Source organism: Ornithorhynchus anatinus, chromosome 8, assembly GCF_004115215.2.
Source record: "Ornithorhynchus anatinus isolate Pmale09 chromosome 8, mOrnAna1.pri.v4, whole genome shotgun sequence".
Lineage (NCBI taxonomy): Eukaryota > Metazoa > Chordata > Mammalia > Monotremata > Ornithorhynchidae > Ornithorhynchus > Ornithorhynchus anatinus.
The window spans coordinates 57,370,254-57,394,232 of NC_041735.1; the positions used below are offsets into that span (position 1 = coordinate 57,370,254).

The 23,979-nt window shown below is 44.5% G+C and overlaps 1 protein-coding gene across 3 annotated transcripts in view; it reads right to left on the reverse strand.

Annotated features, from left to right (window-relative positions):
• The window catches only part of PALS2 (protein associated with LIN7 2, MAGUK family member), a 71,975-nt gene that overhangs the window by 25,803 nt on the left and 22,193 nt on the right, over positions 1-23,979 (reverse strand). For 2 of the 3 annotated variants that reach the window (XM_029070336.2, XM_029070340.2), the window contains exon 2: positions 3,668-3,792. In XM_029070336.2, coding sequence (XP_028926169.1) covers positions 3,668-3,784 — 117 coding nt within the window. In that variant the 5' untranslated portion in view covers positions 3,785-3,792. The remainder of the gene's footprint in view (positions 1-3,667; positions 3,793-23,979) is intronic. The other variant, XM_029070339.2, reaches the window with a different exon arrangement.

Below are 23,979 nucleotides of genomic sequence, written 5' to 3' on the forward strand. Positions count from 1 at the left end.
GTATCTTGTGATTCTCCAGTATACTCCAAGTGCTTCGTATTGTGCACTGCATTCGTAATAAATACTATTACTTCTAGAAAAATGAAGTTCGTCCTCTAGGCTGTGAGCTCGTCCTCGTGGGCAGGGAACATATCTACCAACTGTCATTCTGTACTCTCCCAAGCACTTAGTATGGTGTTCTGCACACAATAAGTGCTTAAAAAATATCACTGATTAATTAACGTCACATCTCTCTACCAATTTGACTGCATCCTTCTTTAGAATAAACCCAACATCCCTAGCTCTGATTCTTTTGCCCTTTGTTCTGCAAAGAAATACTTCCTTGCAACTGTTCTGCTCGGCAAACAAGTTTTTGGTTCACATTTTGAATTTACTGAAGATGCTGCCTTTAACTTTCTTTGAAATATGCATCTGCAAGAGCATCTAATGAACAAGTCCACATATTTGTGGCTTGCTCTATATATAATCTATCGATCTCTCTGGCTTTTATCTGTAGCATCCTTTGTTGTCTTCTGTCCATTTTTTTCTGGTTCAGACCACCTCTATGTGGTGTTTTGGGCAAAGTTCTTGCCGCAAGTAATCAAGTAGCCAGTCCATGAATCCTACAGTTATGGGACCTCTTCCTTTTAGTGAGATCTGTGACTGATAGTGATATATAATCATACCCTTTACTACTCTGGACTTTTGCCCGATGCCTTCAGATCTTGCTTGGACACAAGCACGTACACATTCAACTTCCATACCGGCCCTGCTGTCCCACCATGGGGCAGCGGTCAAATGTAGCCCCAGATCAGCCAAGGGATTGCTGGGATCTTGGTGGAGAGGCAAAATGGAGAACAGGCCTGGGCAAAAGGCAAAACGGAAAACAGGCCACACAGTCTTCGAGGCCTTGAAATGACCGTCTGGGGGTTCAGAACAGACGGCTGGACTAGAGGAATGAAGGACAGCAAGTCCAAGATGAATTCACTGCCCAGACTTTGGAGAGAGAGAGAGAGAGAAAGAGTGAGCAGGCCCAACCTGGCCCTGTGGACACCAAAGCAATAGTTGGGAGGGGAGACGCTGCACTATTCATCTACGTATCATCTCCTCTAGGTCTGGCTAACCTTCTCAAAGGGATTGGACCCAGCCGCCGCCTCCACACCTCTAATACCCTCCTATGCTTTTTACTTCACTCTACTGAGACTACTCTCCCCAGAGTCACCAATGACAAATCCAACGGACTTTACTGTGTCCCGACCCTCCTCGATATCTCCACTGCCTTCGACACTGTCATACTCCCTTCGCCTGAACACCCTCCTCTCCTAACCTCTTTGGTCAACCCTTCTCGGGCTCTTTCCCTGGCTCATCCTCTACCTACTACTCCATAACTGTGGGTCTCCCTCAAAACTCTGTTCTGGGTCCCTTTCTCATTTCAATTTACACTCACTCCCTTGGGGAACTCATCCGTGCACACAGTTTAAACTACCACCTCTCTGCAGGTGACTCCCGAATCTACTTCCCTGTCCCCACTGCTCTCCTTTGCAATCTCACATTTCTTCCTGATTCCGGGACATCTCTACCAGGATGTTCCGCCACCACCACCTCAAGCTTAACATGTCCAAAACTGAACTCATCTTCCCTCCACCTAACTTCCCCACCGCAACTGACAACACCAATTCCCTACTTTTCTCAATCCCATAACCTTGACATTATCCTTGACACTTCCCTCTCTTTCAGTCTACATATTCAGGCTGGAGACAAATCCTGTCAGTTTTTCCTTCTCAACATTTCCATGATTCATCCCATCCTTCCCAGCTAAAGGTCATTCAGCACACATCTCCCTAATTCTCAAAAACCTTAAGTGGTTATCCACTCCCCTCCACATCAAGCAGAAACCCCTGACCTCTGATTTAAGACACCCAATCAGCTCTCTTCTTCCTAATTATCCCCCTTCTCTCCTACTACATCCCAGCTTTCACCACTTCTTCCTCTCAAGCCAACCTATATACCATTCCTCATTTTTCTCTCTCCTGTCTCTGCCTTCTGGCTCACACCCTCCCTCTTGCCTGAAACACTCTCTCCCCTTTGTATCTTTCAGACCATTGCTGTCCCCCATATTCAAAGTCTTTCGGGAATCTCATCCAGGATGCCTTGCCTATTTGACTCTAATCTCCTCACCTACCTTTCCAGCACTTCCACACCATCTAAGAATGAACTCACAACCTCCCATAGCACTTATGAATATATTTTTATACTTCACCACTTCTTTCTATCTAGGATTTATTTTTAGACTGTGTTTCTCCTGCTAAGCTTCTTGAGAACAGGGATGTGTTTACTAATCTACTGTACTCTCACAAATTCATTCATTCACAATTCTATTTATTGAGAGCTTACTACGTACAAAGTACTAAACACTTAGGAGAGTACAACAGTAAACACATTGCCTGCCCAGAACGAGCTCACGGTCTAGAGGGGACACAAATTTAATATAAATAAAGCATTCAATCGATACTACTGACTGAGGCAGGATGCAACGGAGGCTAAGGAAGGTTTCCACATTTTGAGAAGCAACGTGGCCTCGTGGAAAGAGCACGGGCCTGGAAGTCAGTGGATCTGGGTTCTAAGCCCAGCCAACTGCCTGCTATTGACGTTGGACAACACTCACCTAACCTCTGTGTGCCTCACTTCCCTTAACTGAAAAATGGGGATTAAAATACCTGTTCTCCCTCCTACTTATATTTTAAGCCCCAGCTGGTACAGGGACTGTATCCAACCTGATTATCTTGTATCTACCTCCAGCACTTCATACAGTGCTTGGGATCTAGTGTTTAAGAAACCCCACAATTATTATGATTCTAGAAATTCCATTTTCTTAAAGTTTGGAAGAAGAGTATTCATTACATAATTATTCTTTGAATAATTCCTAGGTTAAAGCAATAGTCACAGAATTAGGCCTTACCAAATACTCACTGAAGAGAAGCTTATTTTCTAAAATGGAATAATTGAGACAAATAGTTCCCTAAACAGTGTAAGAATACATCATTTGTTGAATGTCAATCAGTGGCATGTATAAAACTGCTCATGTGCCCAGCACTATAATAAGTATTAGAAAAGTAAGAGAGACATATAAAGAAAGCAAGGAGGGAGGAGAAATGTTTCAAGGATTCAGTCAAAAAAACCCCCCTCAGACAAAGCTGCCTCCTAGTTGAAAACTGGTTCACAGGCCAAAGACAGGCCAACGCGGCAAACTGCAATCAAGAAAGGAACAATCGGCTCTTTTTGAGCAGAAGACACAAGGAGGCTGAAACTAAAACAGTTTCCAGACACTGCAGACATCGAACATGACAGTCCAACAAAGAGCAGACTTTGAGTGTGCACAATGTGGCCAGAACTGCGTGGGTGCCACATTGGCCTTCTCAGACACATATGCACTCAAAGGTAAATGTCACCATCAGTACATTTTCTTCAAGTACGAAGCACGATCTTTCTGGAATACAAGACTTATAAGAAACAGAAACCCAGGTTTTAGAAGAACGATGTTTTTTAAAGTTAAATTTTGTAATGTGGATCCCACTTTTGCCAATTCAACTAATCTAAAACAGCACTATTCAGACAAATCCATCACCAAAAAACATTTTCCAAAGATTGCAGGTCCCCCCACCTACCCTCCATAAACAAACCAAAATACCTTAGCAAGTGATCTTACAATGGGATTCTCCATAATTCCCTTGAGGAAAATAAGATCTATTTCTTCTGCTCCCGTGGACGAGGGCAGCTCAGGAAGGTTGTCCAACACTTGCTGCATTGCTGCTGCTAAGCGGGAGGGAAACAAAAAGGTGAAAAAACAATACCAAACTAAAAAAAAAACAATTTGGGAAGGAAGAGATCATTTGGATTTTGTTAGGCCACTGCATGAATGAATGAAAAACCATGGTTTTATAAGCAAGTCTCAAAATTTCAATAGCCAAATTGCCATCTGCTCCTATGGAATTCTCAACTTGGTCACGGATTTAAAAGCACAAATAAGAAAACTGGAAAGATAAGGACAAGCATAAGTTCAACATGAGGGGAAAGAGAGGCACAGTGGCAAGGCAGACAGAGAAGAGAGGTGCAGAAAGACTCAAGCTTGCTATCTTTGAAAACAAATATTTTAAGATAAATACCCAGCATTTTGGCCTGACACAGGAGAACACCATAAAAATTATATCAGGTGTAAAGGAAACGTGTATCAATCATTGCAAAAATCTTACAGTTTTTTAAAACTAATTTGAGCACACAAAATGTACTTAAAATCATGATTACTTTAAATTATTCCTCTTCTGCAATACTGTTCTAACGAGCAGGACGAAAAACAACCACATTAGTTCCTTTGATTATAACATTATGGGTGAAAATACCAAAAAACACACTTGCTTCCTAACATATAAATACATTGCAAAGTTGCTTCAAAAGTTTTCATAACAGAATTTGTTACATAAGAAGTATTTTAACACCTATTTTCTGGGCCATAGCCTTTGCAGAAAATTTCATTGTATAAAATAACTTTCCGGGTAATTAAAATGACAGAAAATGTTTACACAGTTGAGCACGGAACTAGAGATTATAGTGTGGTTTAGTATTTATCTGTGGGTTTACGATTTTTAATACAAGACGCCTTCTGCAACATTTTATAGACTGTTCGTCCCAATTTACTTCTACAAAGTGAATTCTTCTTGAAAGCATGAGGAGAGATGTGAAAGCTACATTGTGTGCCATATGTTGAAATCAATGAATTAGTGAGAAGCAGCATGGCCTCGTGGAAAGTGCACCTGCCTGGGAGTCAGACGACCTGGGTTCTAATCCTGGCTCCGCCACTTGTCTGCTGTATGACCTTGGGCAAGTCACTTCTCTTCTCTGGGCCTCAGTTACCTCATCTGTAAAATGGGGATTAAGAGTGTAAGCCCTATGTGGACTGGGTCCGACCCGGTTATCTTGTATCTACCGCAGAGCTCAGTGCAGCGCGTGGCACAGAGGAAGCACTTAACACCGTATTTTTTTTTGGTCTGATTTCTCTTGGACCACAGCCCAGTGAACGCTCGGCCCTCCTGCGTGCACCCGGCATGCTCCGTGTGCATCCGGCCGAGTACAGAGACCACTGCTGTGCCTCTTCGGACACTCTCCACCCGCAGCCAAGTGAAACATCTGGTACCGGCAGGCTCACTGGCAGGCGTTACCTTCAGCCCCCTTCCTCAGTGGGCCAGGACCTCTCTCCCTGCCCGATCTCCCCCACAAGCTTTGGGGACCAGCCATACCGCCTTCCTGAGGACCAGCCCCGGCTCCCTTCCGCACCATCGAGGAGACCCCTTAGACTGTGAGCCCCATGTGGGGCGGCAGGGACTGTGTCCAACCTGATCTTGTATCTACCCCGGCACTTGGCTCATAGTAAGCACTTAAATTCCATTATTATTACTATTAGCCCATCCCCTCCTGCTTCCCACCAGCCTGGAGGGAAAGAGAAAAACATCAGCAGCAGGAAGCCTCCTACAACCTCCAGCCAGTTGCTGTGGCTTCAGAAGCACTGTGGGCTCTGAATCACCCGAAGTCTGAACTTCTGCTCTACGGCTTCGTCGCTCCCGATGTGTGTCTCCGGTCCTCCTCTCCGACTCCACCTCTAATTCCCACTTGAATACTCTCCCTGTACTTAAGGCACTGCTCTGCACATAAGTCCTTACTACATATAACTACTACTATGAGTTCATAGTTGAAAGTAGTTCTCCGTCTAACATGATCAATGCTGAATACTGAATCTGGCAAAATGAGAATTCAATCCTACTGTTTGCGGTCAAACATACTACGTGCCTAGAGAGCTCATTAGCTTGGGAGCAATATCTTGCTCTCCTGTCGGCCCTGCTGCCCTACCGAGAGAGGTGGGCAGGTGAGTCTCTGGGGGGAGAGGAAAGCCTCCAGGTATCACCTACATTTTCAGGAATGACCATTGTCCCCATGCTACATATGAAAGAAACTGTGACACCATGAACAATGGTGTCACAGAAGTTATTATCATTAATCGTATTTAGTGACCGCTTACTGTGTGCAAAGCACTGTACTAAGTGCTTGTGAGAGTACAATATAACGTCAGACACATTCTCTACCCACAACGAACTCACAATCTAGAAGTTGTGTCGGGACTGTATTTTCAAGTTATGATGTGGGCACTAGAGACATCACCACAAAATGGTGCGTTCTCCGCACTTACCCCCCTCAAACACTCCCGTCTCGCTTTTAAATCCCCCTCAATTATTATCATTCTCTTGCCCAACCCCTCATTTTCCCTCATTTGCTTACGGGCTTTTTCTCTGGCCCTTTCTCACTTTTCCCCAACCCTTGATGGGGTGAACATAAACATAAACCCCGGAAGCCTCTGCTGTGCTCCTTTGACAGAAGCTCAAGCGGCACTGGGTCGGAGGGGGAAAACACTGGCTTTGTCTGCAACCCCTAGAAGGAGAATCACAAACTGATTGAGGAAGGGCCTACAGCCATGAAATCCTGCGACTAAACCCACTCAGCTGAGGAAGGAAAGATGTTGAACTGGCCACGCAACTTATACATCTTTTTTTTAAAATACTGTGGAAAATTTGAAGCTGAAGCCCCAAGTAGGTAACTTGCACTGGGGGGCAACTGGCTGTTAGAAATAAACTTTGTTCTGATGTTAGGAGTTATTCCTCAACAAAGTTCTTTGGGATAGACCAAAATGGCTGTCAGGCATGCGTGCGTGAGTCGGAAACAAGAGCCCAACCCCAAGCCACGGGGCTCGGGACTGGTCCAGGGTCAAGTCCGACAGGGAATACCAGCAGACTGGAATGGGAGTGAGCCAGACCTCTCTTCTGCGGTCACTGCTGTACGATGGGAGCTGCCCGGAAGCCCAGTGGACAACTGCCCACGATCCCAATCCCAACTGACGCATGGAAGAATCCCCTGCAAGTGAGGCCCGAGACACTTTCCATTCAGCTCTACCGCATTTCTGATTCCAAGAAATCATTTCCCACTCATTCTACAGCCTCCCCATCGTGGGCCAGAAAGGGAGGAGGGGGGAGAGGGCAGGGTAGAGGGGAGGTCTGCTGAGGCACCGGAGACCATTCGAACCTATCCACATTTGGCTTTGTTCATGGCTCAACTTGATTCCAAAGGTTCAGCCCAATTTGGCTCTTCAGGATGGGGAGGAGAGAATGATGATAATAATGTTATCTATTAGACGCTTACTATGTGCCAGGCACTGTACTAAACCCTGGAGTGAATACAAGCAAATCAAGTTGGACACAGTCCCTGGCCCACATAGGGCTCACAGTCTTAATCTCCATTTTATAGATGAGGTAACTGAGGCATAGAGAAGAAGAGACTTGCCCAAGGTCACAGGAATGATGGAGCCGGGATCAGAACCCATGACCTTCTGACTCCCAGGCCCGTGTTCCATCTACTAGGCCATACTGATTCTCTGAGGATAAGCTGAGGGCTGGGATAGGGGTGCGAGCAAGAAAGCAGGGCAGTTCTCTTTCCCTCCTGGCTGGTGATATGAGCTGTTGTACAGCACTTTCTTTTTATTCATTCAATCGCACTTACTGAGCATTTACTGTGTGCAGAGCACTATACTAAGCGCTTGGAATGTACCATTTGGAATGCAAATTTATTTTGACACAGTACCTGTTTTATCTATACTGCTAAATGAAGATGAGATAAGGTAGCAGGTTAAAGAGAGGGAAAACTTGGCTAAATCCTTCAATGGGAAGGAATTACCTAATACCAAGGGACTGACGTTGAGCTTTTTTTTTTAAATCTCACTGGTGAAATTCCTCTCTTTTTTTAGGGTTGGACTAAATCAATGGTATTTATCAAGCGCGGACTGGATGCAGGCTGTACTGGGCGCTTGGGAAAGCACAGTACAATCGAGTTGGCAGACATCCCTGCCCACAACGAACTGAGAAGCAGCGCAGCTTAGTGCACAAAGCACAGACTTGGGAGTCAGTGCTTTTGTCACCATTTTGTCTGCTGCGTGACTCTGGGTAAGTCACAAAGTCTGTGAATGAGTTACCGCATCTGGAAAGTGGGTATTAAGACCATGAGCCACAGGTGGGACATGGACCGTGTCCAACCCTATTTAGTTTGTCTCTAACCCGGCACTTAGTACAATACTTAGCACCTATTCATTCAGTCGACAGCCCGGGCTTGGGAGTCAAGTCATGGGTTCCAATCTCAGCTCTGCGACTTCTCAGCTGTGTGACTTTGGGCAAGGCACTTAACTTCTCTGTGCCTCAGTTCCCTCATCTGTAAAATGGGGATTAAGACTGTGAGCCCCACATGAGACAACCTGATTACCTTTTATCCCACTCCCCCCAGCGCTTAGAACAGACATAGTAAGTGCTTAACAAATACCTTCGTTATTATTTTATTGCAAGCCTACAGTGTGCAGAGCACTGTACTAAGTGTTTGGGAGAGTGCAATATAACAATAAATGGGCGTATTCCTGCCCACAACGAGCTCACAGTCCAGGAAGTGCTTAACAAATGCCATTTAAAAAAAGAGCTGGAATTTCTCTAATGAGAAAACTGAAGCACGAAGAGTGTTACATAACCTGCAAGGTAAAGATTATACCTTTCAATTTTGCAATCCTCGGTTTAACATGACTAAGTTTAACACTTAGTCATGTCAGCTAATACCTAAAGCTAAAATTTGGGGATAATCAGGAGGAAGACAAAAGGAAGCTCGACAGTCGGTGCTCATTCGTATGACTGAGTTTTACATAAGGCGATGCTATAAGACCGATTGCTCAGAACATTAACATCCGTTTCTTTCCCCTTCCCATCTTCTCACCCATTCGACCTATCTTTGTGCACAACATAGGATCAACCCGGAAATTAAAGAAGACAAGAAAAGCTCCAACTTTCTTGAATATAACCTATATCAAGAAGCACAAGCATGCCTCTTTGAAAGGGTACAGGCTTCGAACAGTTTGAGGAAGGCAAAATGTTCATAGACCTCAGAATGCTTTCACATATGTCTAATTACAGAAGCTTCATGATGTAAATAAGAACAAGGAGGTAGATACTCAACTGATTTGCTATTCTGATTTTTCCCACTGCTGCTTCCCTCAAAAAAAATTCTTCCTTAATTCTTCTTCTCTACAAGGATCAGTTCCACAGAAACTGAATTATAACTCTGATTCTTTCATTGGAAGGAAAGCAATTCAAGGTTAATTTGACAAATTAAAAGCCATTGTTTTAGTTGTGTTGTTTTTACTTCAATTAATTTTAATTGGTTGGTTCCTCTTCATTTGACAATCCTTTTTATTTATGTATATTATATTTACTTTATATATAATTTATGTATATTATATGTATTTATGTACAATTTATGTAAATTGTATTTAAGCACCTACCGCGGGCCAAGATCTATAAAGCGTGTATTAGTGGAAAGAGCACAGGCTTGGGAGTCAGAGGTCATGGGTTCTAATCCCAGCTCCACCACTTGTCAGCTGTGTGACTTTGGGCAAGTCACTTAGCTTCTCTGTGCCTCAGTTCCCTCATCTGTAAAATGGGGATTAAGACTGTGAGCCCCACGTGGGACAACCTGTTGACTTGAATCTAACCCAGCACTTAGAACAGTGCTTGAAACCTAGTGAGCGTTTAACAAATACCATAATTATTATTATTATACAAACCTCTGGCGTAGATTCGGTCAGACACAGTCCCTGCCCCATATGTGGTGCAAAGGAAGGAGAACAGGTATCGAATCCTCATTTTGCAGATGAGAAAACTGAGGCACAGAAGTGACTTACCCAAGGTTACCCAGGAGGCAAACCACAGTACTAGAATTAGAACCCAGGTCCTCTGGCTTCCAGGCCTGTGCCCTTTCTACCTACCCATGATCTGTGTGCCTTTTCTTCCTAATGGTAATTGTTAAGTGTTTATTACGTAGAGAAGCAGCATGGCTCAGCGGAAAGGGCCTGGGCTTGAGAGTCAGAGGTCATAGGTTCGAATCCCGGCTCTGCCACTTGACAGCTGTGTGACTGTGGGCAAGTCACTTAACTTCTCTGTGCCTCAGTTACCTCATCTGTAAAATGGGGATTAACTGTGAGCCTCAAGTGGGACAACCTGATGACCCTGTATCTACCCCAGCGCTTAGAACAGTGCTCTGCACATAGTAAGCGCTTAACAAATACCAACATTATTATTATTATTATTATTACATGCCAGGCACTGTACAAAATGCTGGGGTAGATACAAGCTAATCAGGATGGACGCAATCCCCGACCCACATGTGGCTCAGTCTTAATCCCCACTTACAGATGAGGTAACTGAGGCCCAGATAAATTCAGTTGCCCAAGGTCACACAGCAGGTAACTGAGCTGGGATTAGAGTCCGGGCCCTATTACTCCCAGGCCTGTGCTCTTTGAGTTTTTGATGGAAATTTCTTTTTCATCAATCTCTACAATCTTTCAATGGAAAGACAAAATCCTCAATTCCCAGCCCCAGGCAGAGCCTACGAGAACCTAGTCCCACCAGCAAATCAGCATTTCAGGATGCTCTTGTGCTGCTCTTTTATGTTCAGGATGGAACTGTGCTAATTTTAGACAGCTTGAAGAGAGAAAATGGGGACGGGAATGTTAGCTTCTATTAAGGAGGGGAATAATTTTTTTCTTCATCAACAGTACTTTTTAAGCATCTTCTGAGTGCCAAGATTGCTAAGTAAAGTACCAATCTACTGCTTTCTAGATTTCTTTTCCACTAGGTCTCCTACGGTCTTGGTAATTGGAAATTACTTTCATTTATTCTATAGAAGAAAGTGTAGCCCAGGAATCAACTCGGAAAAGTTGCATCACAACTCCTTTTGAAGGGGAATCATTTCTGGGGCACTGCCTCACTCCATCAATCAATAGGATTGAGTGAATGCTGACTGTGTGCATAGCACTGTAGTGTTAGGGGAGTATAATACGATTTGTAAGCAAGTCCCTAGCTCTCAAAAAGTTTACAAACTGTGTGTGTACTTTGGGGTGGCACGTGGGTTGCAGTGAGAGGACAGACTTTAAAATAACTTACAGACGAGCAGCATGGCCTAATGGATAAAGCACGGGCTTGAGAGTCAAAAGGACCTGGGTTCTAATCCTGCCTCTGCCACCTGTCTGCTATGTGATCTTGGGCACTTCTCTGTGCCTCAGTGAGCTCATCTGTCAAATGGGGAGTAAGACTGTGAGCTCACTTTGGGACACGGACTGCCCCCAACCTGATTTGCCTTTGTCCACCCCATCACTTAGTACAGAGCCTGGCACATGGTAAGTGCGTAATAAATACCACAATTATCATTATGTAGGAGAATATAAACATAAAGTGCTACAGTGGGGAAAGGGTAGTTGTAAGCATCTAAGAGCTCCTTTTTTTTTCATCATTTTTCTACAGCCTTCCATACAGAATTTGAATCAATGGAATTTAATAATAATAATAATGTTGGCATTTGTTAAGCGCTTACTATGTGCAGAGCACTGTTCTAAGCGCTGGGGTAGATACAGGGTAATCAGGTTGTCCCACATGAGGCTCACAGTCTTCATCCCCATTTTACAGATGAGGGAACTGAGGCACAGAGAAGTAGTGACTTGCCCACAGTCACACAGCTGACAGGTGGCAGATCCGTGATTCGAACCCATGACCTCTGGCTCCCAAGCCCGGGCTCTTTCCACTGAGCCATGCTGCTTCTCTATTTATTGAGTGCTTGTTTGATTCAAGCACTGTACTAAGCGCTTGAGAGAGTATAACAGAGTTGGTAGGCACGTTCTCTGCCGACAGACAGCTAGGAAGCTGAAACAGACCTAAAATACCTAGTGTTAGGGTCCCTTTCTTCCGTTCCCGCTACCAAATTGATACCGCCCGAAAAGCCGAAGTCGTGGGTAATAACTGTGGTATTTGTTAGGTGCTTACTATGTCCCAGGCACTGTACTAAACGCTTGGGGTAGATACACAGTCTCAATCCCCATTTTACAGATGAGGACGCTGAGCCACAGAGAAGTGAAGAGACTTGCCCAGGGACACACAGCAGATGAGCAGTGCGATCAGAATTAAAACACAGGTCCTTCTGATTCCCCGGTCGTTTACAAATTGTCTGCGCCATCACTTTTCTTCTCATTAAAAAACGAAAGTACTCAGAGGGGTCATACTTAGACAAAATTGAACTGACGACGTTGCTCCCATTTGATTATTCCCTCCTTCCCCCAAATCTTTTCAGACGGTGCTAATGAAAACACCGACTGGCACCTCCTCCTCTTTAAGGCACGGAGACTCACCCGTCCTATGCTTCCCCCAAAAGCCAATTGGTCTCCTCATTTAAGAAAGCAATAAGCCTACTCCTTCATTCCTCTATTCCATTTCTAAAATACTAACTAATTAGGGCCTCTATAGCAACAACAAAATTTATAGGTTTTCCTTTGCCCAAAATACCTTTCACATTGTGGAGTAAGAAGAGGCATGTAACACTCACTGAGAAGTTAACATGGGTATGCTGAAAAGGAAGACCAAAGGCAAAAGCTACTTCACACCTGATGTGAAAGGAAGCTTCCACAGTGACTCAACCACATTATAGTATGAAGAGCTATAACATGAAAGCTATTTAATCAGTTTTTTTATAGATGAGATAACGAGTGGCTCGTCAATCCCGTTCATGACATTTCTGGTGATGCTAAACACACTGAGTCATTCATTCATTTTGCATGTGACTCATCCAACAGGCTCTTTCTTTCCTTTAACGGACGGCGGAAGCTGGAAACTTTAAATTTGGTTAAGCTCGCTGGCTATTCTAGACAGATTTAAAGAAACTACCCTGCTCCAGATGACCGCTGAAAAAGTGGAGCGTGATCTACGACAGGCCACCTGACACATTTCTTGTTGAGAAGCAGCATGGCCTAGTGGAAAGAGCTCGGGCCTGGGAGTCAGAGGACCTCGGTTCTAATTTGGCTCTGCCAAATGCTTGCTGTGTGACCTTGAGCAACTCACAACTTCTCTGTGCATCAGTTCTCCTGTTCTCCCTCCTACTTAGACTGTGACCCCATGTGGAACAGGGACTGTCCCACCTAATTCACTTGTAGCTGCTCAGTGCTTAGAACAGTGTTTGACACACAGTAAGTGCTTAGCAAATACCATTTAAAAAATATATGTTGGGCTTTATTTTACTGAAAGTAAAGATGTGCCTATTGCCCAGCGACATAGTTACAGGGTAGAATATGGTCAATAAATTCTGTTAAACGGCATGCTAAAAAGGGAGCTTGGTACAAGATCAAGACAAAAAGTCCACGGTAATATCCAACCTCGCTCCATCTGAATTGTGAAGGAGTTCCATCACAGCCACTCACAATTCACACTCCACATCGAATGTCAAGACGGAATAATCAACAAAGATTCCAGACAGCAATCCTGCTCCGGGCATTAAGACGATGCTCATCACATGCGTGGTGAGCAGGACATACAGGGAGTTGTTATGCAGTGAAAACTCTGCACACAGTAAGCGCTCAATAAATACTACTGAATGAATGAATTGGATGCATCCAACAGGGGAGAAGAGAACAAACAAAACTATCTCAAGCTAGGGCCATACACTCGCTGTGCAAAGGGAACCTCTACTAGCTCTGTTACATTGTGCGCTTAGTACGGTGCCCTGCATAGAGTAAGCATTCAATAAACACCATTGATAGATTGTTTAAGCTAGGCAGTAGCTGTTGAGAGACAATAGCTGCAGTCAGATCAACCTAGTGGGTGATAATCAGGAGAGAAACTGCTCTGGGGTCATATATAAGATTGAAAATGACAACGGGCACTCCATGGAGCAAACAAATCAATGTGGCAAAGTTCTGGAGGAGTAGCAGGGCTTACTGAACGCCCACTGCATGCAAAAGCATGGTACTCTTAAGTACTCAGGAAAGCACAAGGGATAACCTGTTCTCTGACCACATGGAGCTGAGACTAATGGGAAATTATTGACAAGGGAAATAGTTACAAATCAAGTAATCTGAAAGAATAGACTGAATAAGTGACTATGCTTGGGTATGAAGGTGTTTCTGAAAAAGGCACATGACTTCTCAACTGTCCCACACGTTTTAAGGGAGTATGTTACCTACTTTGAACCTCAAAGTTAGAGGGATGGTACTGTGCTGGAAGGCTTGCTCTGAAGAGCCTGGAAAAAGTCATGAAATGTGCTGATGTAACAACTGCCGCAAAAATACAGATGGTCAAATTCTATGGTGTTTCCGGTATCGTCGTAAGGATCCGAAAGCAGTAAAGTGAAAAAACAGGACAGAAAGAACATCGATTCTTTTGAAATGGGGTGTTGGAGAAGGCTTTTGCGAATACCATGGACGGCACAAAAAAAATCGATTTTACAGCAAATTAAGCCAAAGTGGTCTTTGGGAGGCCAAATGAATCGACTTAGATTAGCATATTTTGGACACATAATCAGAAGGACTAATTCTCTGGAGAAGATACTAATGCTAGGAAAAAATCCAGGAAAAATGAGGAAGAGGCAGACCAGCAGTTAGAGGGATAGAGACCATAACAACGATAACGTTGATAACGCTGATAAAGAACCGTTAGAAAGGTTGTGGATTATGATAGAGGACAGGGCATCCCGGAGAAAGTATACTTGATGGCAAATAATAATAATAACAATAATAAACTGTGCTAGAGTAGGGGACATATTCTGAGCTAGGAGCATGTTGGTTCTGGAAAGGGCAAGAAGGGTCTCCAGTTGGCCTGGGGGCCCGACAAAACCCACTAGGGTCTTAACAGAGGAGCAATGTGCTGTGTGGGTGTATGGATGCATTCTAATTTCCACATACATATGCACACATCTGTTTACATGCAAAGCAAAAGGTAAGTTGTCTTGAATAGCCTGTTTTGATTAAATCAGAGACTTGCTTGCAACTCACTCCATCCTGTCCTTGAATTTGCAATGCAAAAAAAAAAAAAAGCTTCAGCACCACTTCCTGACCACCTGGATTTTCCCTACTGGATATGGGGTCGTTTTGCTGCTGAAAACTACACTGCTCGATCTTCTGCCTAAGGGACCGGGATCCAACCCTCCTGTTGAAATATCGCTTGTGGGACAGCCGGGGCTGATCACAGCCATGCAGCTCAAACTAGATCAATCCGTGTTAGATGTATCTGAGAGCTGCGGATCCTCCCGGAATCTTTTAACCAGGAAGGCGAGCCGGCATTCTGGGGGAGCGCCACCCCCATCCACAGGCCCATGAAAGCACCACAGTCCTAAGGCCTGGAGCAGCGGCCCACTTCCGTGGAGAAATAATAAAAGTATGTCGGGATTAGAACCCTGGGATCCTGACCCAGTCCTGGGGTTTTTCCGCTAGGACACACAACTACTTGGTGCGTACAGCGCACTGAATTATGCACTTGGGAAAGCACAACAGAGAGAACAATCACAATCCCGGCCCTCAAGGAACTCTCAATTAAAGGAGGGGACAGGGGAGGGAAACGACAGAACGACGACAATCGCAGCATTATTTACAGATATTTACAGATGTCTTGGTTGAATGGCTGCCTTCTCTCTCTTTAGTGCCTGTTCTAGTTAAATCCTGTTTTCCTGACCTGTTTTGCAGCCGGCCGACCAGATGGGCTTCAGTTGCCTGCATTGCTATTTCTCTCCTCCGCAGTCTGTTTTCCCACTCTCCCAGCACCTCGACTCCAGCCTCACCACAGCTTCAGACCCCCCCGGGACCTACTCACCAGAATTCACACAAATTCCCGGCCCGCTCCCTCAGATCTGGAGAGCAGACATACACGTTACCCTTCTGAATGTGGAGATGGCTGATAAGGTGGTTCAGTGGGTACAGCACAGGCTCGGGAGTCAGAAGGCCATGGGTTTTAATCCCAGCTCTGCCACATGTCTTCTGTGGGACCTTGGGTAAGGCATTTCACTGAGCCTCAGTTACCTCTTCTGTAAAGTGGGGGTTAAGACTGTGAGCCCTTTGTGGGACTGGAACTGTGTGCAACCTGACTTCCTTGTATCTACCCCAGCGTTTAGAACAGTGCTTGGCACATAGTAAGCACTTAAGTACCATAATTATTATTATTATTTAAAACATGAATATTTACCGAGAACCTAGATTCGGGACTCGGCTCTACTCTTTCTGACGCTTTAAAATGACGATGGATAACAACGATGACGAAGGTGACGATGACAGAGTTCCCAATCCTAAGTGTCAGACTAGGCTAGGTCCAGTTGCAATGACACTGGGCCTCAGTTACCTCATCTGTAAAGTGGGGGTTAAGACTGTGAGCCCTTTGTGAGACTGGAACTGTGTGTAACCTGACTTCCTTGTATCTACCCCAGCATTTAGAACAGTGCTTGGCACATAGTAAGCCCTTAACAAGTACCATAATTATTATTATTTAAAACATGAATATTTACCGAGAACCCAGAGTCGGGACCCGGCTCTACTCTTTCCGACGCTTTAAAATGACGATGGATAATGACAACAACGAAGGTGATGATGACAGAGTTCCCAATCCTAAGTCTTAGGCTAGGCTAGGTCCAGGCGCAGTGACTTGGGGACTGCGAAGCTGTGCCAAAAGAATGACTCTAATCCTCATGCACATGCTTGTCCCCAGCCAGTCATGTTTCCACAGGTCCACGGAGTTGCAACAAGCAAGCAGACAAGCACAAGTGCAGCACACTGCAAGAACTAGCAAAACTCTTAGGTACAAAATCCATTTATGACCAATGCGATGCCCAAATACCATGGACCAGGAGGTGGTAGCTACTTTGCAGCTGGGTAATTAAAGACATTTTAGAACTTTCTATTCTCTCTGTTAAGTGACAATCTCTCACAACTCAATATAAAGAGCATCTCATTCTGATGAACATTTGAATTTATTTTTTTTTGCTGATTTTGGATGGGGAAGGATTATCCTAAGCGAGCAGCCTCAGCTCAGACTTCATGCCAGAGAAGCCTCTTCCAACAGACACAGTTTAAAGAAGACTGTCACAGCAAATCATCTCTCAGTATTCTATATGTTACACTAGAGAACACAAATAAATGAACTGCCTTTAAATCGAGCCTAAGCCTAAATAATAGTTTGGGGTTTTTCAGGATAATTGGAGACAGGAAAACTTCTCCAAACACCCCAAGACTGACATTTATCAGTGGTTCTTCTTATTAAGGCATCATTTTCTTACCTTGACACTTTTACTCTTCTAAAGTTGAACTAATTACCAGCCTGATATATACTGCACATAGTCACTAAAATACCATTTCTTGTAAATGAAACTGTATCTGACTTTCTGGTAAAGTCATATTAAAGGACTGTCTAATGTTTCATGTTCAATCTTGCTACAGTAAAATCCCCTCTCCTACTTTTGTGGAACCTGAGGGAAATGTTAAAAAAGGGAAAATGGAAATGAAAGAAAAGGAACAAATCAACCAGAATACAGTCAATCATACATCGGTCCTAACTGCCATGTGAATAAACCCTCCGTAGTTAGAAGCTCCTCTTTGAACCCAAAATCTTAATGCTTTTCTTAATGCTGGCAATGCCTCTCTTGGAATGCCTTTAAAATCCATGAGTACAAGAAGGGTCCCGATGAGAACCGCTTCGTTTGCATGCCTTCAACCCCTCACCAACTGCCCTCCTGCCCCACCTATTTTTCCACAGCTGCGGGAACAACCAGAATCAAATTCAGAGGTGGGCACATCTTGGAGGCTTACCTTAGGAGGCTTTCCTACTATTAAAAAGGTATTTGAAGCCTCAGAAATCCCCTCCACCACCCTGAGCAGGAAGCAGGCCAAAGATAACCAGTTGGTGTCTCAAAGCCCCCAACACCACCCAGCAATGGGACACGCCGTTACCACCTACAGGGAGCTCAGACTGGAACAGAGAAAATCGATCAATCGGTGGGTTATTTATTGAGCTCTTTATCTGTGCATAGCATTGTGCTACTTCCTTAGGAAACTGAAATACAGAAGTTGGTAGACATGGTCCCTGCCCACAAAGAGCAGACAGCTACAGGAGGAGACAGGCATTAAAATAGAGTAGGAATAGGAAAATAGAGAATAGTAATAATAGAGAATGTATGGAGAGGAGGCTTAAATACAAATAAAATCTTTTTCTCACACACACCCATGCACACAAGAATGGAGAGTGCAACATATGATTGGAGAGAGAATACTGGGGGAAACAGGGAGGAAAGAAAACTATAAAGGAGGGAGAGCGAGGGAGAGCGCAAGAAAGGAGAGAGCACTCTTGCACCAGATACACACACACAGTCTCAGTCTCTCTCTCTCTCATTTTTGACAGCCTACAAATTTGGGTCTCGTTGTCATAGTACCTGGCCTCTAATTCCAGCTCTGCCACAAGTCAGCTTGTGTGACCTTGGGCAAATCACTTCTATGGGACTCAATTACTTCATTTATAAAATGGGGATTAAGACTGAAAGCCCCAAGTGGGACGGGGACTGTGTCCAACCTGATTATCTTGGATCTACCCCAGCACTTTGTACAGGGCCTGGAACAGAGTAAGCGCTTAACAATTACCATAATTATTATTAACAAATATTTTTTAAAAACTTAAAAAAGCTTAAAAAAGCCTTGTTCCATTGCAAAACAACACAGCTATTTCATACTTGAACATTACAAGATTTAGAACTTTCCGGCTTTTAATTTCTGTGAGATGGCTCCGATGACTTGTATTTTTAAGCTATGGCCGATCTTTAAAGCTTGTTATAGCTTGTTATAGCGTACTTATCTCTCCCTTCAACTCAACACCAAGTGCACATGGGGACAGTGGCTATCAGCAGAGAAGTCATATAGATAAGACTCAATGATCACCAACTCCTGCCAGTCATCTGATTGTGGGTGTCACTGTAATAAAACAATTCCTCGACACTACCTGAATGTTTAGTAGTCAATATAATGCTCCTACACTTATACCAAATCTTCAAACAATATGGGCAAGGGCAATTATGTGAAAAATCTCAGAATGAGTTAAGTTTGCATATGCTGCTTTTTATTCATCTTGTCCCATTCTGATTAAATACAATTTTTAAAGTTTTCAATGTACGGGAGGAAAAAAATGCTCCAAGTATAATCACTTTACACTCCAATATATTTCATAATGGTACACTCTAATAACTACTCCAAAGGGTTACTTGAAAAATTCACGACTATAATATAAATGGAAGTGCGTTCCTATTTCAAAATAAAATGGTCTCACTCTTACCTCAAATGCCTTCATTGAAAAAGTACCAGATTTGATATTTCTCAGAATGCTTAATGAAAAATGTCAAGGATGTACTTGAATTATACCCATCTGCTGAAAATACACCCTGCCAGTTTGGGCATTTCTTTTTAGTTTCTCTTCCAATGGCCCCATTTCATTAGTCTGCTCACCCTCCCTCCAACCTCTCCCACCTCCCAGCTGCTCACCCTTAATTACCAGCTCCTATACAGGGCAGGAAACGTGTCTACCAGCTCCGTTATATTGTACTCTCCCAAGCGCTTAGTACAGTGCTCTGCACCCAGTAAGCACTCAATAAATACCATTGATTGTTCTCCCCCTCTCCCCCCGACCTTCCTATGGCATTTGTTAAGCACTTACTATGTGCCAGGCACTGTAAATACAAGCTTATCACGTTGGACACAGTCCATGTCTCACATGGGGCCCCCAGTCCTAATCCCCATTTTATAGATGAAGTAACTGACGCACAGAGAAGTGACTTGTCCAAGATCACACAGCAGACAAGTGGTAGAGTTGGGACTAGAACCCAGGCCCTTCATCGGGCCCATGGTATATCTACTAGGCCACCCTGCTTTGTATGAGAAGAGGCCAGTGAGCAATGTCTTAAAGTAACCTTCCTGGCCATTAATCAATCGATAGCATTTACCCAGTCTAACACCTCCAGCACTATAGTAAACCTACAAATAATGTATAACTAATAAAATAGTACATTTGTGAGTTGTGAGGTTTTTTTAAATCATTGGTAGCTGTTTTTTCATATTGTGTATTTGGCATTGTGTCTGTGTGTCTTCTTTATTGGGTAAGATCTTCAAGGACAGGAAAGGTATCTTTTAAGCCTTGTAGCACCTCCTTTAGTGCTCTGCCCAACAGGACACTAAATAAATTCTACTGGGAAGGGGGCTCAATGTAACATATTCTGTTGCTTCTAGAAACCAGGGAATGGGTAAATTCCCACCTAAACAGACTTTTTATCTACCCCACACCTGATCTCCTACACATGGGCCATGATTAGCAGATGTTTCAACCATCTGCAGGAACCAGAGGACAGGCTCATTAGTAGTCCTCTATACTTTCTTTTAAAAAAAAATGGTGCTTGTTAAGCGCTTACTATGTGCACCCGGCACTGTACTAAACACTGGGGTAGATATAAGTTAATCAGGTTGGACAGTCCCCATCCCACATAGTGTTCATAGTCTTAATCCCCGATCTGCAGATGAGGTAACTGAGGCACAGAGAAGTGAAGTGACTTGCCTACGATCATCCAGCAGGCAAGTGGCAGAGTCAGAATTAGAACCCAGATCCTTCTGGTTCCTAGGCCTGTGCTCTCTCCACTAGGCCACGCTGCCTCTCTGCTTGTTGTAGGCAGGGAACACATCTGCTGCTTTGTACTCTCCCATGAATTTAGAACTGTGGTCTGCACACAGTAAGCACTCAATAACAAACATCATTGATTGATTAGATCATAAAGTAAGTAATCTAAAAAATCATAAGTAATCCTAGATAGATTAGATCACACAGTAAGCACGCAATAATAAACATCATTGATTGGACTGTAAGCCCGTCAAAGGGCAGGGACTGTCTCTATCTGTTACCAATTTGTACATTCCAAGCGCTTAGTACAGTGCTCTGCACATAGTAAGTGCTCAATAAATACTATTGAATAGTATGATTAGATCATAAATCAACACCTTCAACTGGGCAGAGGACAATCAGATAGGGTTGCTCAGGCATTCATTCATTCAATAGTATTTATTGAGCACTTACTCTATGCAGAGCACTATACTAAGCACTTGGGAAGTACAATTGAGTAACAAATAGAGACAATCCCCGCTCAAAATGGCTCACGCTCTAGAATGGGGGGAGACAGACATCAAAACAAGTAAACAGGCACCAGTAACATTATAAATAGAAATTATAGATATATACACATTCATAAAAATAGAATTATAATTACAAATAAGTACACAAATACACAAGTGCTGTGGGGCACAAAAGGTGGGTAGAGCAAAGGGAGCGGGTCGGGGCAGTGGGGAGAGGAGGGGGAGCAGAGGAAAAGGGAGGCTTTGTCACTTAGACACTCCCAAACACACTTTAGGAGATTGGCATGCCTATCGTGAACACGTTACAGCATCGCCAACTAACTCCTACAGCATCCCGGGGTTTGGGGGCAGGCCTTGAATCTTTAATCACGAGCCCTCTGGCTGGGACATGTCAGCAAGAACCAGCTCTGCTGAGGGACTGATCAGCCCTAACGATGAGTGGCTGGATCTATTTTAAACCCCAAGTGACAACAGCTGAGAGCTCTGAGGGAGCCAAGAGTCAGAGGGGCCCTTCCTCAGTTCCTGGGCCAAGTCGGAAGCTACTCTACCGGTGGTCTGGGCTGGGCTGGATCAGCAAGTGCCACTCAGCCAGCTGATTCCCTAAACCCTCATTTTCATGCAGCAAAGATGATACGGCTTATCTAGAAGCCAGAATCCATTCAACACTCTTAGAGCATGGGAGGAAAGAGACAGAGTAAAGGAATGTCACGATTCAAGGTTGAACTGGTTCTACCTTTACAAGCTCAACTACCAGCGCACATGTTCCAAACCTCCCCCACTTGGTGGTGGGGAACGGGAACCGGCTTCTCATTCCGAATCTGGAGGCCGGACTTTGGAAGAACACGGGAGAAAAAGAGGGGAAGAAGGAAGGGGGAAAGGAAGGGGGAAGAAAAAGGAAAAGAACTCGACACTGTAAGCTCATTTGTGGGGCAGGGAGCTTCTCTACCGACTCTGTTACACTGTACTCTCCCAAGCACTCAGTACAGTGCTCTGCACAAGAGTAAGCACTCAATAAATCAATATTGATTGAAGGAGCTCTTTGCAGTGCTGTCCTCCTCCACTTCTGTTTTTCTGGTCCTCACTGGGCCAGTACCGGGGTCTAAATACAAGCAGTTCTGCTCATCTTAATAATAATAATGAATTGTGGCATTTGTTAAGCGCTTACTATTTGCCAAAGCACTGTATAAGTGCTGGAGTGGATACGAGCAATCAGGTTGGATAGAGTCCCTGGACACTTGGGGCTCACATCTCAAATCCCTATTTTACAGATGAGGTAATTGGCACAAGAAGTTAAGTGACTTGACCAAGGGTCACGTAGGAGACAAGTGCAGAGCGGAATTAGAATCCGTGACTTCTGATTCCCGGGCCCGTGCTACCGTCCACATCGGTCACGCATCTCTGTGAGGAGCCATCCCTACTTGCCTCACCTTTTTCTTTTCTACCCGTGAAAGGAATCAAGGAGTCAAGGCACTACAACAACGGTGGTTCGTCTGCTTTATTTTGAGATGGAGAATTTGGGGAGATTGGCGTAACAAGAAGTTGGAGCACTCACAGTGTGGGGCCTCGGTGGAAAAGGGGGAGGAAGAAGAGAACGAGGGGAGACGGGGGCAAATATAGGAAGGTAAAAGGTACTCCTTGGACTCTGCCACCAAAGCTGCTTTCTGGGTCTTTGCCAGACACCAGGATTGGGCGTGGGCGGGTGAGTCGGAAGAAAAGGAAGAGGAAGATGAACGTGTCGGGGCCACCAGCCATTTCTTCCTCCCTGCTCCAAATTTCTCGGGAAGATGGTCACCTCCACCAGTAGGGATCTGACAGGAGCTACCACTGAGGAGAAGTAATGCATGTCACTCCCCTTCTTAAACAACTTCCAGTGGTTGCCTATCAACCTCCGCTCCAAACAAAAACTCCTCACTCTAGGCTTCGAGGCTCTCCATCACCTTGCCCCTTCCTACCTCTCCTCCCTTCTCTCTTTCTTACCACCCACCCCGCACGCTCCGCTCCTCCGCCGCCCACCTCCTCACGTCCCTCGGTCTCGCCCATCCCGCCGTCGACCCCCGGGTCACGTCCTCCCGCGTCCCGGAACGCCCTCCCTCCTCACCTCGCGCCAAACTGATTCTCTTTCCCTCTTCAAAACCCTACTTAAAACTCAACCTCCTCCGAGAGGCGTTCCCAGACTGAGCTCCTCTTCTCCCTCTACTCCCTCTGCCCATCCCCCCTTTACCTCTCCGCAGCTTAACCTCTTTTCCCCTTTCCCTGCTCCTCCACCTCTCCCTTCCCATCCCCACAGCACTGTACTCGTGCCGCTCAACTGTATATATTTTCGTTACCCTATTTATTTTATTAATGAATTGTACATCGCCTTGGATTCTATTTAGTTGCCATTGTTTTTTCGAGATGTTCTTCCCCTTGACTCTATTATTGCCATCGTTCTCGTCTGTCCGTCTCCCCCGATTAGACCGTAAGCCCGTCAAATGGCAGGGACCGTCTCTATCTGTTTGCCGACTGTTCATCCCAAGCGTTTAGTACAGGCTCTGCACATAGTAATGCGCTCAATAAATATTATTGAATGAATGAAATGAATGAATGAAGTAATGTGACCTGAGAGTCAGAGAACCTGAGTTCTCATCCCAGCTTTGCCACTTGCCTTCTGGGTGACCTTGGACAAGTCACTTAACTTCTATGTGCCTCAGTTTCCTCACCTGTAAAATGGGGATTTCTTGCCTCATCACCCTCTTAGACTCTGAGCCCTGTGTGGTATTGGACTCTGAATACCTTGCATCTGCCCTGGAACTTACAACGGTACGTAAGTTTAAGTATGCAGTAAGCGTTTTAAACACAATACCAATACTACATGACCCACTGAGTATCACAAGCGCCTTTCGGCTGTGGTTGCCGGGAAAGAGCCTGGTCCCCTGACCCAG